Below are 15732 nucleotides of genomic sequence, written 5' to 3' on the forward strand. Positions count from 1 at the left end.
TTAATGTATAAATTTGGTAATGAGCTTCAACCCCCATAAGTCATACAATCCATGTGCCAACCAGGAAACCATTTATGGGCAACACAACTGGCTACACCCCATTCAGTTCCATAAATTAGCGGAATAAACTCAATGAAGCAGTAAATAGAACTCGAAAGTATTCCAATCATTACCAGAATTTGAATGTATCTGTTTTGATAATTCAAATACTCTCCCAAATTCATTATAGCAAAGTATAGTGCTGGCAAGTAATGGTGCGCATAAAGGTTCCGATAAATGAAAAAGTAGGGTAAATAATGAAGTGCCCATCCTGCAACATGCTGTAACGCGTTGGCATAAAACTTCCTCTTTGCTTCTGAGTCAAGGTAAGTCACATAGGGGTTAAAGTTCCGCAAGGTGTAGAATGCAAGCTTGACCATGGCGATAATAACAACAATAAAGCTAAGTATGTAGGTTGTTACATTACCCAAAAAGTAGATCTGACTTGTATGCTCTGTCAAGCTTGTATATTGTGGCAAGCTTTGGAAGTAAGCAACACCTTTGAGTACAAATGGCCAAGATTCAGGTCGTGAACTATATTTATGCGGAGTAGTAAAGTCCGCGTTCACTCTAAACATTGCTTGATGAAGATCCCAAACTTTAGTCAAAAAGGGCACCAGTCCAAATTCCACATGTGGTTTCTTGCCATCCAATAATGGATGCTGATTGGACTCTATGTACCATAAAGAGTTGGGAATTGTAGACTCCAGAACGCATAGAACTTCATTTTGATAATCACCCCAGCTTGGAAGCTTATCTTGATGACTAATTAAGTTACATCTGTTATCTCTGCTTACCAACATGAATACAGTTTCAGTAGCACGTAACTTGATCATGGGTAAATTGTTCGTAGCATGTGGCTTTTTATTTAAAATTCGCAATTTAAACTCGTACTCTGTATTGCCCAACAATCCCCTTGTTTCATTACAATTTACTTCTTTCGAGTAATCATGCTCAGAAATGGGAGGTCTCACGTCGCTGACATGGAGATATCTTTCAGTCGCTTTGTGGTATAATCTGATGAATTCTCCATCCTTGACTGGTCGAATTTGATTATAATGCTTGTGTTCATAAAACTTACGTGGCAATTCTACCACCCACTCATTGTTAGGATCCTCATGACTGTATAGGGTCACTTGTTGCAATTGCGATCCCTTAGGGTAAGTTTTATCATGTGAATGAAGATATTTCTCGAGGTTATTGTGCTTGATGGTGACCGTACTTCCATATAGGACCTCGACAGGAGATGTGCTGTAATCTTGAAAAGTGGATCTAAGTCTAGGTGAGAGTAAGCCACTATTTGGACCTTCGAAAGGAAGTAAATCAAAATGTATTTTCCATAATGATAGGTAGATTGTTAATGGTAGAACCAACAAGACGAGAAGTTTGTAGAATACAAGTCTGAACCATTTGAAGGTGGAAATAGTTAAGTCACCAAGCAACTGGTACATATCAAACAAGGAAAAGACTCCTACCCATAAAAGAGTGTAAAACCCAGACAATTTCATCGAAATTGTCCATCCTAGTGACAACCCTGTTGCAACTAGGTACCACCACCACGATCCTCCTTCTGGTTCTGTTTTGCATGATAACTTAAGGTAGTAAATACTCAAAGCTTGGCCCAAAATCAAGGCGGAGTCTAGAAAGATAAATCTCGACTGTGTGGCCAATGAATTTTCAAACAATACTATCGCTGCAGTAAATAATGAAACCCATTGATCTGAATCAAGACGCATGATCAAATAGGTAACATCGACGGCTAGAATGCCGCAAATCCCTGAGAATATTCTCATAATTGTGTAAGACATGTTGTAGTATGGTTCTCCAATGGCTTCAAAATCAATGTCAGGGTCAAAATGGGTCAATTTCGCCAACAAATAGTAAATAAACCTACCCAATGGAGGATGCACATCAAGAAAGAATGTGCCCTTGAAGTAGTGTTGAACATATCGTAAGATATGGATCTCATCGAATACAATGTTCGCTGGTTGGTAGATTTTGTAGATACGTAGGAGGGAAACGGATGTAAGACAAAGGACTACTGCAACATCCTTTTTGGTGAGGTTATTAGCTTTCCGCCTTTTCGACTCAATAATGTATGGTCTATATGGTCCTGACCTGTATACTTCCTCCTTCTTCGACGACATTGTGGACGAATTGAGATTAAGGAGCCGAATTTTTCAAAATTGACTACGCGTTCTTATAACCGAGAGATCTGGCAACGCCTCCTTCATATAAATTATTCTATTAATTGCTGAAACTAAATTACAACCTATACCATTAGATCCTGCTTATGCTTTCTATACTTTACTCTCAATTCGCTCCTTATTAGCCCATAGGAGTAGACAGCAACTCCTACAAGACAAGCGACAGTCACGCCAATACCCGCAACTGCAAAAACAGCACCCATAACTTTGAAAGCTAATAACGGGTAGTTTCCTACTCCACCTTTTCCGATCTCAGTATTGGACAAAGACATGGTACACAAAGGGAAAGTCATTGCCCAGAACCCTTTGTGGTGCTTCAAAAGTCCGTATTTGTTGGTATGATTCAAGTTAGGGGTTTTGGCAAATGGTCGTATCTTTGAAAAGATTGACATGATAGCTATGAATGTCATGTAGTAGCCAAATGAGAGAATAAACAACCCAAGAAATCCCCCAATACATAGAAAAATTTTTCCATATATCAACTCTTTTGGAATAAGCTCGTTCAAGTTGTTGCCAAATAAATAAATGCTGTATGATGATTGACCCAAGAACCCTACTGGTAGGAATCCAGTAAATATCAACTGCGTAGGAGGAATCTTGTGCATAATCAATCTCCATATGTATATAGTGATAATTGCAAATGCCAAACAAATTGACAATGCCCACAACATGTAACTAACAATCATGGTGATGACAGTTTCATTCAATGTGTACAAATTCAACTCAATTAGGTGCCCTGAGGATGATGTCACTGTTAATGCAACAATAGGGAGCAACAATGTAGCATTCAATTTCGAATCTGACTCTACTGCATTCAATTTGGAAAAAAAGCTAAAGTAGACTATCGGGAATGCAGTGTATACAGCTGAAGCGACAGATATCCACCACAATGTCCATACAAGATACATGTGATCACCTTTAGTGATGAACGATGTGTAATTGACAATTGTAGTGAACCCCATTGAGAAAGCACCCATATATGATGCCTTTAGAGGATCCACATGGTACGATCTCAACTTCCCTGGGAAGTAAATGCATTGCATGATGAATAATATCAAGTTAACAATGAACAAAATACAACAAATACCAAACATGATATACGAACAAACTTCTAGCCAATAAGCTGGGAACGGGAAATGGTACAATATGGTCGACGATATTCCTGTACCCATTACTGAAACAAAATATGCAGGGACAAACTGCTTGACTAAATTACCCACAATAAAACGTTCATACCATGACTCTTCCTTGGGTATTGGCTTTGACCCTCGTAGTTGTGCTTGCAAATGCTCATATTCTTTTGACGTCGACGCAATAGAAGAAATAATTGAATCATAGTCCATGTTATTTACCCTATTAGCATTTTGGTTTTGCTGTGATGATGACAGTCGTTGTGTTCTTGCGGTACTCGAGGAATGTTGTGAATTTTTGTCAACTTGTTCTGCCTCGCCTATTTGCAATTTTGTAGTTGCATTTGCATTTGCGTCCTCATCGCTCACAGCTTTGCGACCCACAACTTCGTGTTGTGCCGAGGAGGTATCCGAATTAGTGTGGCTACTCATCACGTCACCTGATATGTTGCAATTTCTATGACAGAAAAATAAATTAATACACAAAAGATTTGGAATTTAGCTAGCTGTTGTGATGTATTATTATTTCCTAGGGGTCTGGTTGCAAATATAAATTATGCATGAAGTGGTTGCAAATGAGCTGTAATCTGTATTTATGGATTGCTGGTGATAAATTTGAATGAAGAGGGTTGAGGTTGTCTTTTATAAAAAAAGGGATCCACAATTTTTTTTCCTCCGACTCCTCTGTTGTCATGCGGCGTGGATGCGAATAAGCGCAAAAGACTCATAATATTCCCGTAGCAAGTATTTTGCAAAAACGGGACTGCTCTTCCGGTGGGAGAGCTAGTAGTAACTCGGTCTGGGTTTAAGGTTTGTTGCGTTTGTCAAGGTTTGAACTCAATAGGCTGCTCAACAAAAGGCAATGATTCAGGAAAAGGATTTTAAAATGTTACTAGAAGCTGTCTACATTACGCAGTCTAACTCTACACCACACATAATTGGCTTTACCATACGGCTTGAGAAGTATAAAGAATCGTCAAGATTAAATGTGAAGCGCGTTCATTGATGACTCTTAATTATAAAATAGGTAACAAGCGGCAAAAATCACCTTGTCGATTCAACAAGGGTTCAAACTCCACTTTGGTAAATTGCAACGAACTTTTGTCGAAGCGCCAAAGAATCAGACCACTCTCTAGGGCACGGCATCATATAGAATAAGCAAATCTGTTGATTTGGTAAAGCTGTGAAGCGCTTTCAAACTTTATTATAAGATGCAAGATCTATAGTGAGATATTATATTTTCATATTGAGTCAATTATAAATTACCCAAATAGGTATTGCCATTCGGCGGCGCCGACGGCAGCTCTCAAGAAAAAGTTTTTTGAGAGGCGGTCATTCATTTTTTCAGTTTTGTGTTAAATTACAATAAATTAAAGGTTTACGTGTAATTTTGAATAAAGAGAGAGGAATCGGTAAATGTAAAGCATCTACAAATGATGGGATAAAAGAAAGGGGAATAATTAGCTCCAATAAGTAGTAGAAGAGGTGCAAGCGGAGTAAATTTGAGGGAGGTAGAAGCCAGTGTTAGTCTATCGTCAAGAATATCACAGCCATGTTGTTTCTAATTCAAATTGGTTTAAGAAGGGATGCGTTTAATTTCGTGTATTCTCCAATTCTTGTAATTAGAAACAATGCAGCTAAAATGTTGATGTCACCAATTCATTGTTCAGACTGAGCCGGCTTATTGGCTGATCGTTGGGATCTATATATAAGTTGAATTGTCTGGGCAAATGATGCCATTGTTTACATTAAAATAACACGTAAGTTTCTCCTCAAATCAAAATTTAGACTAAAACCATATCCGTTTCATCTATTGTTATTCTTTATTGCGAGAAAACTCTCCTCACTCTGAACAGCAAATGAGAATTAGTATTGTAAAAACGTCATGCGACTGACATCCGCAATAGACACCACCTTTCCGCTATTGTTTAGCAAATATCTGCTGTGATCAATGTGCTAACTATATGGCTTCAGAATTTTAGTCTTGGAAAGCGGGGGTGGAAATACAGAAAACGTGTTGTCGGCGGCGGTCTAATTTAAATTGTTTACCAATTTTGAACAATATACATGGTAGCAACCGGCTCATCCCCAATTTGGATAAAAAAGTTTTCATTGGCTGGAAATGACCGCTCCCCTTTCCCTTTAAGTAAAAAAAAAAAAACTAAGGCCCGATCAAAACCAGTTCCCATCAAAAGCGTTTAACAAAAAATTTTGTTATATAAATCAGTTGTATTTCCCTTCTTCTTCCTTCAATAAAAGCTATACCTTTTTTATTTTACATTTTGCTATCTAGAATCTTATCCATTTATATTTATCCCATAGACTTGTATTTTCCTTCACTTGAACCACACTTCGCAACTATAAACTACAGCCACAATACGCAATGCTTTTAAATCCATCAAATATTATCGACAGGAATAACTCTTCCAACAGCAACACTGTTCCAACTACACAGCATATTTCATGTTCAGCCGTTGCATCTAGCACGCCCAGGTCATTCCCATACTCCCAGCCTGCTGAATTAACATTATCGATGGATCACGGTCATGAAATAAATGGAACCACTATCGACAATATTGACAAGTCATCCAGCTTTTACGAACTTATAATGGACTTGAAAAAACTCCTTGCCGGTAAAGGATTGTCTTCAGAAGACATAGACGTAAATAAGGTCAGAGAGCTAATGGAGAATTACAAATCCTCAGATATTGATTGGTCCCACTTGGCACTTCATGATGAAACAAGAAACTACTCAAGGAATGGTATCATCAACTTGAACGGTAATGCTAACTTGTTAATACTTGTATGGTCGCCAGGTAAGTCAAGTGCTATTCATGATCACGCCAACGCTCATTGTTGTATGAAAATTCTAAAAGGTGAGCTCAGAGAATCATTGTATGATATCCCAGAACGCACTGGAGAACAATTAAGATGCAAAAAGGAAACCCCATTGTATCGTGATGAAGTTGGGTATATTTCCGACTCAATTGGTCTTCATAAAATTACAAACCCATTGAAAGATGAAATTAGTGTTTCCCTTCATCTTTACACTCCTCCATATGCAGCATTGTATGGTTGTAGTATGTACGAAGCTTCAAATGGTAGAAAGCATCATGTTGACATGTCCAAATACTACAGTTGGCAAGGAGAGTTGGTCAACGAATCACATTCCCTGACTTGCTAGTTACCTTGTATACATTTTATAGTATAGCTTTTACAATTGTATTTATTTAAATATTACCAGCCTTCATTTGTAAAGCACCTAAAATAGTCTCAGAAAATCTGAGCCACCTTCGTATGGCACTTGCAACCAGTTCTTTTCGTCATATTCGGCAACACCATCAATAACATGGAACGCATAAGCATATCTTGATTTATCACTCTTGTTCTTTTCCAGCTTATGAAGTACAGAGTTGTGAATCAATATCAAAGATCCTGCTTTGCATGGCACCATCTTGTACTCCCCTTCAACTGGTTTCTCCTCTTGCAATTGTTCAAATGTACAACCCAGATTTAGTCCATCTTTTCTCACAAATCTTTTGGAAACAGGGTAAGTCTTGTGAGTACCTGGTATATACGACAAGCAACCATTTTCTTCAGTGCAATCCTCTAAAGCTATCCAAAATCCAATTGCAGTCTGTGGTTTTGTAAATAAGAAAGTGGCGTCATTATGCGGAGGTACAGCATTATCACGTTCGGTACTTTTGTTCCCCACAGGTTGCTTGAAAATGCACATACTTTGCAACACTTGTGGCTCAGTAAGTTTCAAATCATGGGCAATATCCTTCACCTTGTCATCAAATGTGATCTGTTTAAATAATGGGTCTTCAATATGAAGACCATGTCCTATTTTATTTATCGATTTCGATAATTCAATTGTCAAATTACCGTCTTGATCAAATGCATCAGTATCAAAAAAATACGATATTTTATCTGCTGATTCGTAAAAATATCGGTCACCGATATGATCATCATCGGAAGTCTTGAAAGTAGTCTTGGGGTGGTTTGATAAATCACATTGTGCGAGGAGTTGTTTTGACTGAGTTAAAAGTTTTGATGTTTGTTCAGGGGTTAAAAAATCCTCAATACATAGCATTCCCTCGGTACTGAACGTGTCTATTTGAGATTGGGTGAGGCTTCTCATGTTGGTTGAATTGGTAACAAGTGGTCAATTTCGATTCTTATCAGCGGATATTTTGATCGGTTATTGGCAGTTGGTTATATGCAGTACGTCAAACAGTCAGGCGTTATTACATTAAAGAAGTCACTCGAAACGTAAAGAGGACAGGTGTAGTTAGTGAAGTCTGGTGTTTAATTGCAGCTTCCTTCCTGTGCACTGAAACTTCTTGCATCTGGAAAGCTCTTGTGAGTAGAGACGTTTCCCAGGACTCAATTTGGAACAAAGGTCGGTATTACTCCATATCCTATAATTGGATGTTTCTGGAGGTTAGCATATAGCTAAATATGTTTACCAAGTATTCGGTTGTTATCGTCACTTCTGTCCAATTGGGGTTGTCAGTGACAGGACCAATTTCTTGTATAGGACCTTGTAAGCGCATAGAATTGTAAAAAAATTTGCAACTGACAATGCAAATGTATATCACTCTTCAACAAAATACCCACTAGTATTACCAATAGCACGAGCGATGACTTACCTTCAACAGTTAATTGACAAGAACAAAGAGGAATACAACAGAGCAACAAGACATCCACTCACAAATGAGTTGTGCCAAGGTACCCTTTCTGATAGTAGATTGTACGTTTACCTCACCCAAGATTTAAAATTTTTCAACTACAGTCTCAACCTACTCGGAAAAACGTTGGCCTTATGTGATGACCCTAACTCATCAGTAAGATTAGCCAAACAGATTGGGTTCCTTGCAGAGGATGAAAATATGTATTTTGCCGATATATTGAATGAGTTGGAGAGCCAAGACCTTTCTTCTGTTTCTAAAATGAGAAATGAGTCGATCATTTTACCACAAGTTACTCAATATATTGAATACTTGAAATACTTGATCAACGACTCATCCTCATATTCGGAATTGATTACTTTCTGTTTTGTTATGGAAAAAGTGTACTTGGAATGGGTCCAATATAACCAAGAGAACAACAATATTGCTAAGAACTTGCCTAAAAAGTTTCAAACATGGATTGACTTACATAGTGGTGACCATTTCATTAAATGGGTTCAGTTTTTGAATAATGAAGTCGAACGTTGTCTTAAATTAGAGGCCGGTGAAGACGAAAACTCTACCAAAATTTACGAATCGACATTCGTCAAATCCTTGAAATTAGAAAGTGATTTTTTTGAGGCATGTTATTCGTATAAGGAATAAGTACCTAAAAATAGATAGTTTTGCAACCTTAGTTAGCTGAATAAATCGGACTTCTGTAGATTCAAATATGTCTCTTGCCCGCTTTTCCAACTCCCCTAACTGCATAAAAGCAAGCCGATCTGAAATAAAGGTATTCTGTGAGTTTTGGTTCCATGAGAGCAGGCGTAAGCTTGCTTTGTGTGCAGCCAAATATATGATGTCGCTATGTCTTGGCCACGCACTAAAAAAGGGGAACTCTTAATGCATATTCTCACCCCCTAATTGATAATTGAAAATCATATGAACTTCCTCAAAATATGCCTTTACAGAGCTCTGACGTATATAGCCTGATTTTATAAATTGGCTTCAATTCCTCCCTCTTCAATTGAGAAGGAACGTTCTTTAACCTACATTAAACCTCTATAAAACATGTCTACTAACAAAATCACGTTCTTACTCAATTGGGAACCAACTCCTTACCACATTCCAGTCTTTTTAGCCCAAACTAAAGGCTACTTCAAAAAAGAAGGGTTGGATGTTGCTATCCTTGAACCATCCAACCCATCCGATGTTACAGAATTGATTGGTTCTGGTAAAGTTGATATGGGTTTGAAGGCTATGGTTCATACATTGGCTGCTAAAGCTAGAGGTTTTCCAGTTACCTCAATTGGTTCATTATTAGATGAACCATTCACTGGTGTTTGCTACTTGGAAGGTTCAGGTATCACTCCTGATTTCCAATCTCTCAAGGGAAAGCGTATTGGTTACGTTGGTGAATTTGGAAAAATTCAAATTGATGAATTGACAAAGCATTATGGTATGACTCCAGATGACTACACTGCTGTTAGATGTGGTATGAATGTTGCCAAGTACATTTTGGAAGGTAGCATTGATTGTGGTATTGGTATTGAATGTATCCAACAAGTTGAATTGGAAGAAGCCTTGAAGAAGCAAGGTAAGAACCCAAATGACGCCAAAATGTTAAGAATTGATAAATTGGCTGAATTGGGATGCTGCTGTTTCTGTACCATCTTGTACATTGCCAATGACAAGTTTATTGCAGAAAACCCAGAAAAAATCAAGGCTTTCTTGAAGGCTATCAAGTCTGCCACAGACTTCGTTTTGGCCAACCCTAAACAAGCTTGGGAAGAATATGGTAACTTTAAACCACAAATGACATCTGAGTTGAACAGGAAGAAGTTTGAAAGATGCTTTGCTTACTTTTCTGATTCATTATACAATGTTCACCGTGATTGGAACAAAGTCAACAATTACGGTAAGAGATTGGAAATTTTGCCAGATGACTACAAGCCAAACTACACCAATGAGTACTTGTCGTGGCCAGAACCCAAGGAGGTTGAAGATCCAACGAAGGCTCAAGAACTTATGCTTAAGCACCAGGAAGAATGTAAGGCTTGTGGTGGTTACAGAAGATTGGTTCTCACCGGCGTTTAGTTAGATTAGTTAGATAAATACAAGTATTTTCTCAAACTTTGACTCGTACGAGGTGACTTGTAGTTCTCACGCCCAACACCTTATCTTTTTCGTAATTTTTGTTGGCACCGAGCCGCCGAAAAAGAAAGAATGCAAAAAAGAAAAAGAAAAAAAATTGTGAAGGCGTTGTTCAAAATGGTCCGAATAATTTTTCATCATCAAAATACCTTCTGTACATTAACTTCAACTACGTCTACGTATTCTACAATATGAATCCAGCTGTCACAAACATCGCTATCATGCTTATTGGTATGCAAGTCGCCAAGAAATTGGACTTGGAAGACCCAACTGTTTTGTTCTACACAAGAGCTTTCTACATTTCATGCCAAGTCATCACCTTCCTCGTATACTTTATTGTCAGATTGAAGATCAACCAAAAGAACGACTTGACAACTATCAAATACGTTGAGCCAGCTAATCCTATGAGCGGCGAAACCGAACCAAGAGCTGTTGTTACCACAGTCAAGGAGTATGACTTGCAACAAGTTAATGGTCAAGTCAAGGGTATCTTTACTGGTTTAGCTATGATGGGTTTCATGCATCTCTACATGAAATATACCAATCCATTGATCATGCAAAGTGTTTCTGGTGTCAAGTCAGCTTTGGAGTCAAACATTGTCAAGATCCACCTCTATGGATCTCCAGCTACTGGTGACTTAAAAAGACCATTCAAGACTGCGCCTGGTTTTATGGAAATGTTGACTGGAGGTGCTGGTGTACAAACCGATAAAGCTTCCGTCGAAAGCGCTGAAGTCAGTGGTGCTGGTGGTATTAAACAAGATTAGAAATAAAAAATTATATATTGTAACTGATTGGATTTTCTTATACACAAGTAATTTATGTTTTGTAATTTTGATGTACGAGAATACACTCTTGCTCTTTACCGCGTGTGAAGGAGATCAAGTCTAGTAGTTTGCTGGCAATTATGAGTTCAGCCACTGACCAATCGCCAACTCCGTAAATTTCTGGTACCGCTTTAGCTAAGTCAGGGAGTATCGCATCATGAATGGGCTTAAAGTTTAGTACTTCTTGTGCTGATATATCAGTAACCTTTCTGAGATGAACAAATAAATCATGGATCCATTGTGATAGGTTTTCGTCATTGTAATGGTTCTTGTTATAACAGCGGATCAACCATAGCAACCAACATTGATCTTGAAATTCAGATTCCAACACTGATTCATATGAACTAAATCCGAGGAAAAGTAGCGACTGTTGGAATTTGATGTCCTTTTTGTATACACTTTTCAATGAAATCAAGTCGGATTTGAATTCCCCAAGAAGTTGTTTCTCTTGCCTCTTGACGATCTTGATTGCTGAAGTGAAAATTGCATTTTGTGATTCAGTGTACCAACGAATGTATTTGTGTTTAATTGAGTCATTAGGGATATTTAAATTCATCAACTTCTTCTTGGTTTCAAATGCAGCTCTGAGATGGTTTAATCCAGCTAATTGCATACGCAATGTAAAGCCAAATTCCCATTGGTTCTGCACGAGGGCTTGAAACAACTGAATCAAGCTTTTTGGAATTTGCTCTTGATTTATGTAGAAAAGCACACTATCGCTATGTGTTTCTACTACGCTTGGGGCTTGCTCGACCACAGAATTTGTGTAATCATAAATCGATGGTAATTCAATACCCAAGTCCTTAATCACCTCCATTCGAGGTTCTGGAATCTTTATCTTTAATGCAGCAGAGTCAGCGGTGTTATTCTCAATTGCAAACCCATAAGCCAACAACAACTCCTCATTTCCTTTTTGGCCATAGTTATTGAAAATCTCTTCACCTTTTGAGACACCGTCTGATTGGAAAAGAAACTCACCATCTACACAGCACCATTCAGCCTTTGCTTTTGGATTATGGTTCAACAAATCAACAACGGGTAACAACATTGGTTCATTTTTAGGTAAGCTTGGGTCGATAATGTACGCGGGGAATGCTCTACTTTTGAGAATGAGTGATGCCCAAAGGTAATTCGGAAAACTGGTCCAGTTGTTGATGTCTACCTCGTTGAAGTAATTGTAATAGTCATCATCAGTATAAAACTTGTTTTCATAATAAAATTTGAGGTTTATAAAGTGCAGCTCTGGTTTTGGTACCTCTTTGGGTATAATATTAACTGCACTCCACCACCCTTCAACCAAGGAAGCTATGTTTTCCCTTAAAGAGTTACCCAAGTTTGTTCCTTTAAGGTAAGCCTTATCTTGAGCTGACCAGGTGTATGGGGAATCAATTGCTTGAAGTGAGGGAAGTAAATCCAAATATGGCTTGTAAAAACTTCCTTGAGTTTGCAAATAACAAAGATAGACCTTCAATAATGAGCTATGGTTTGCCTCTTTATATGCATCCTTAAATAAGGCGGTGGCCTTGTCACATGTGATGACCAACTCTCTGGAAATTTTTATTGAGGCTTTGTCGTTGGACACCAGAATAGCTCCATAGTAACCGGGCTTTATTTCCTTGAATTCTATATTCTTAGAAACATCGGCACCATTGTCAGTAGCCCATTGAAGCAAACTATGAATCTTCTCCATTATGGATGTTAAAGTTGCAATGAAGAAGATTTTAATGCGAGAAGAGAAAAATCCACAACATTCGATGCCAATTAACCCTTAGTAATATACATCGAATGAATAGCAGTATTACTCATCACAATCGATACCTCTACTCTCCACAACTTAATTTTATCCACCTTACTATTCAATTCCATTGAATTCATTTTGCTTCTGCATATCTGGTGATTTCTAAAATTCTTGGTCGTGTAGAGTAACATTTTGAAAAACTGACATTCTATAAAAAGCACACTAATTTCCTCATTTTCAACCTTAGCTTCTCTACCAACCAACAATGATGTTAAGAGGTACCCTCAGACAAAGCAGGTTGACCAGAACTACACACTTGCCAATAGTGAGGCTCTTTTCATCCTCACCCCTTAAATTTCAAGAAATTCCTAAATCAAAGCCTCAAGAAGAGCCTAAATCAGATGGAGAACCTAAAAGAAGACCCTTGAGTAGAGTTGCAATTGGTGGGTCAAAAGATTCCTTAAAACAGTTCAACAAAGGCAGTGGTTTAGAATTTGCAACCTGGAAAGCTGTGGTGATCCTTCTCGTATTTGGTGGTATTGGTACATACTTTTTCCAAAAGGAAAAAGCCAGGCTACAACATCACAGGGAAATGGAACAAAATAGAAAGGTTGGGACTCCATTAATCGGTGGACCATTTAACTTGGTTGACACAAACGGAAATTCTTTTACTGAAAAGAACCTTGTTGACCCTAAGGGAAAGAAGTTTTCTATATTATATTTTGGGTTCACTCATTGTCCTGATGTATGCCCTGAAGAGCTTGACAAATTAGGTGACATGTTGGAAATTCTCAAAAAGAACAATGTTGAAATTCAGCCAATTTTCATCACATGTGATCCTAACAGAGACACCCCTAAAGTTGTTGATGCTTACTTGAAGGACTTCCATCCAGATATTATTGGGTTGACAGGAGAATATGAAGAGGTAAAGAATGCTTGTAAAAAGTACAGGGTCTACTTTTCAACACCACCAGATGTCAAACCTGGTCAAGACTACCTAGTCGATCATTCAATATTCTTTTACGTCTTGGATCCAGAAGGAAACTTTGTCGATGTTATTGGAAGAGAAGCGTTGGCTCCAGAAAGTGCCTTGAAGATTACCGAGTTATCCGAAGCATATATTCCAAAATCAGAGAGAGAGGCAAAACAAAATGGATTGTTGGGATTCCTTTATAAATAATTTGACGTTTCGTATCTTGTAAATAGTTTATCGGTGAAGCTCTTGTAATGACTTATGTGTTCGATGTAGCGAGGACCTTCAGGAAGAGAATCCCCATATTTAAGGTTATCAGATTTCAAGATATAATTTATTCCCTTATCGATAGTCTATTTAAATTTTGATTGGTGTAAACTTTAGGCTGCTCGCAAATGTATTCTGCTGTCTAGATACGAGGAATTTCCGAGCGCATTTGCCTTTGAACCACCTATAAATAGACAACGCTACACCCTATTTTTTATTGGCTCTTATAATTCAATTGAACTCGGAGTTATTGTTCTATAATGGATAAGTTAGTTAAAGTTGCCATTGTTGGTGCTGGTGTATCAGGATTAAAAGCAGCTGAAACTTTGATATCATCTGGAAAGATAGGTAAAGAAGAGATCGTTGTCCTCGAAGCACAAGATCATGTAGGTGGTCGTATCCAAGACTCAAATATTGACCAATCCAAACTTGAAATTGCATATGCTCTTGGAGCCATGTGGTATCACGACTCATTAGTGAATAGCATACTATATGAGTTACTCGAGTCGGGGTTGTTGAAAGATGACGATGTTTACTGTGACGACAAAGATGGTCCAACGTATACAAGCGATGGACTCTTGGATATGTCAGGCTTGCAAATAAATAGGGTAATGGAAGAAGCGGGCCAATTTTTGCAGTTGTATTTCAAATCTAATCGGCCAGATGCATCGTGTGATGAAGTTGTTAAGGAATACGTCAACGCACACCTGCATTTTCTTACGCAAGAACAAAATCAGTACATCCGAAGAGCGATGAGATATTTTGAGCTTTGGTACGGAGTACCTGCCGAGAAAGCAAATGGGAAAATGGCGATGGAGAGCCACCAGGGTCGTAATTTGTTGAATAAAAAGGGTTACACATTTCTCATCGACATATTGAAAAGCAAGATCCCCAAGTCATGTATCCTTTTGAGCCAGCCAGTGAAATCAATTACACAGCTCGAAAATTCCTCAAAGAAAATAGAGGTGGAGACAAAATCGGGGTTGAAAGTTACTGCAGAATATTTAATAGTCACAGTACCCTTGTCAATTTTGAAATTGAACGAAACTCATGACTATGGAATTAAATGGAATCCTCCATTACCATCTCCAACTCGAAATTTCATAAATACCATAGACTTTGCTGCTCTAGGTAAGGTAATTTTCGAATTCAATAGTGTATGGTGGGATCCAAATGAGGATCACTTCCTAATAATTCCGGACGAAATTGACTCTAATGATTGGTTTAATTCCGATGGTTCACCAAAACCTTTTTCGTTTCCTGCATTGGCTATCAACTTTTCCAAAATTTACAACAGGGGAGCCAGTTTGGTGGTTCTCACTCCAGCACCCTTGACTGATTATCTTGAGTCATATCCGGATCAATCTTGGACTTATTTCAAACCCATGCTTGAAAAGATCTCAATTAAGCCAATGGAAGATCCCATAAGCACAATAACTTCCCATTGGACTACCAACCCATATATTAGAGGTTCATATAGTGTGTTGCTTACAAAAACGGATGCTGAAAACACAAGTCCAGATAAGCTAGAGGGTTTGAAACTTGGGAATGATGTTATTAGGTTCGCAGGAGAGCACACCATTGCCGAGGGTGCTGGATGTGTGCATGGTGCTTACGATAGTGGAAAAAGAGAAGCTGCTTATATTTTAAATGAGTTGGAGAAAAAATAGGTTCTGTTTACTTAATTAACGTCTATGTTTATGCAATTTAAAGCACCTGTA

General features: G+C 38.1%; 10 protein-coding genes across 10 annotated transcripts; 6 read left to right on the forward strand and 4 right to left on the reverse strand. All coding sequences in view use genetic code 12, as the record gives it.

The window, feature by feature from the left end:
* Window positions 1-26: 26 nt before the first annotated feature.
* Window positions 27-2186, reverse strand: CORT_0G01380 (Pmt5 protein mannosyltransferase (PMT); the record flags this gene model as incomplete). The annotated part of the gene is made up of 1 exon (XM_003870903.1): window positions 27-2186. One exon carries the CDS (start codon window positions 2184-2186, stop codon window positions 27-29), a length of 2160 nt encoding a protein of 719 aa, XP_003870952.1.
* A 125-nt stretch (window positions 2187-2311) lies between these two features.
* Window positions 2312-3808, reverse strand: CORT_0G01390 (Ssu1 protein; the record flags this gene model as incomplete). Its single annotated transcript, XM_003870904.1, has 1 exon — window positions 2312-3808. One exon carries the CDS (start codon window positions 3806-3808, stop codon window positions 2312-2314), a length of 1497 nt encoding a protein of 498 aa, XP_003870953.1.
* Window positions 3809-5759: 1951 nt separating this feature from the next.
* Window positions 5760-6560, forward strand: CORT_0G01400 (Cdg1 cysteine dioxygenases; the record flags this gene model as incomplete). Its single annotated transcript, XM_003870905.1, has 1 exon — window positions 5760-6560. The coding sequence occupies one exon, from the start codon at window positions 5760-5762 to the stop codon at window positions 6558-6560; it is 801 nt and encodes a 266-aa protein (XP_003870954.1).
* A 78-nt stretch (window positions 6561-6638) lies between these two features.
* CORT_0G01410 (phytanoyl-CoA dioxygenase family protein) lies at window positions 6639-7520 on the reverse strand (the record flags this gene model as incomplete). The annotated part of the gene is made up of 1 exon (XM_003870906.1): window positions 6639-7520. One exon carries the CDS (start codon window positions 7518-7520, stop codon window positions 6639-6641), a length of 882 nt encoding a protein of 293 aa, XP_003870955.1.
* A 502-nt stretch (window positions 7521-8022) lies between these two features.
* Window positions 8023-8715, forward strand: CORT_0G01420 (Pet18 protein; the record flags this gene model as incomplete). The annotated part of the gene is made up of 1 exon (XM_003870907.1): window positions 8023-8715. The coding sequence occupies one exon, from the start codon at window positions 8023-8025 to the stop codon at window positions 8713-8715; it is 693 nt and encodes a 230-aa protein (XP_003870956.1).
* Window positions 8716-9123: 408 nt separating this feature from the next.
* CORT_0G01430 (Thi13 protein) lies at window positions 9124-10149 on the forward strand (the record flags this gene model as incomplete). The annotated part of the gene is made up of 1 exon (XM_003870908.1): window positions 9124-10149. One exon carries the CDS (start codon window positions 9124-9126, stop codon window positions 10147-10149), a length of 1026 nt encoding a protein of 341 aa, XP_003870957.1.
* Window positions 10150-10397: 248 nt separating this feature from the next.
* On the forward strand, window positions 10398-10973 carry CORT_0G01440 (Pho88 h; the record flags this gene model as incomplete). Its single annotated transcript, XM_003870909.1, has 1 exon — window positions 10398-10973. One exon carries the CDS (start codon window positions 10398-10400, stop codon window positions 10971-10973), a length of 576 nt encoding a protein of 191 aa, XP_003870958.1.
* Window positions 10974-11025: 52 nt separating this feature from the next.
* On the reverse strand, window positions 11026-12723 carry CORT_0G01450 (Rkm1 protein; the record flags this gene model as incomplete). The annotated part of the gene is made up of 1 exon (XM_003870910.1): window positions 11026-12723. One exon carries the CDS (start codon window positions 12721-12723, stop codon window positions 11026-11028), a length of 1698 nt encoding a protein of 565 aa, XP_003870959.1.
* Window positions 12724-13036: 313 nt separating this feature from the next.
* Window positions 13037-13951, forward strand: CORT_0G01460 (Sco1 copper transporter; the record flags this gene model as incomplete). The annotated part of the gene is made up of 1 exon (XM_003870911.1): window positions 13037-13951. The coding sequence occupies one exon, from the start codon at window positions 13037-13039 to the stop codon at window positions 13949-13951; it is 915 nt and encodes a 304-aa protein (XP_003870960.1).
* A 320-nt stretch (window positions 13952-14271) lies between these two features.
* Window positions 14272-15681, forward strand: CORT_0G01470 (hypothetical protein; the record flags this gene model as incomplete). The annotated part of the gene is made up of 1 exon (XM_003870912.1): window positions 14272-15681. One exon carries the CDS (start codon window positions 14272-14274, stop codon window positions 15679-15681), a length of 1410 nt encoding a protein of 469 aa, XP_003870961.1.
* Window positions 15682-15732: the final 51 nt, after the last annotated feature.

Source organism: Candida orthopsilosis (assembly GCF_000315875.1).
Source record: "Candida orthopsilosis Co 90-125, chromosome 7 draft sequence".
NCBI lineage: Eukaryota > Fungi > Ascomycota > Pichiomycetes > Serinales > Debaryomycetaceae > Lodderomyces > Lodderomyces orthopsilosis.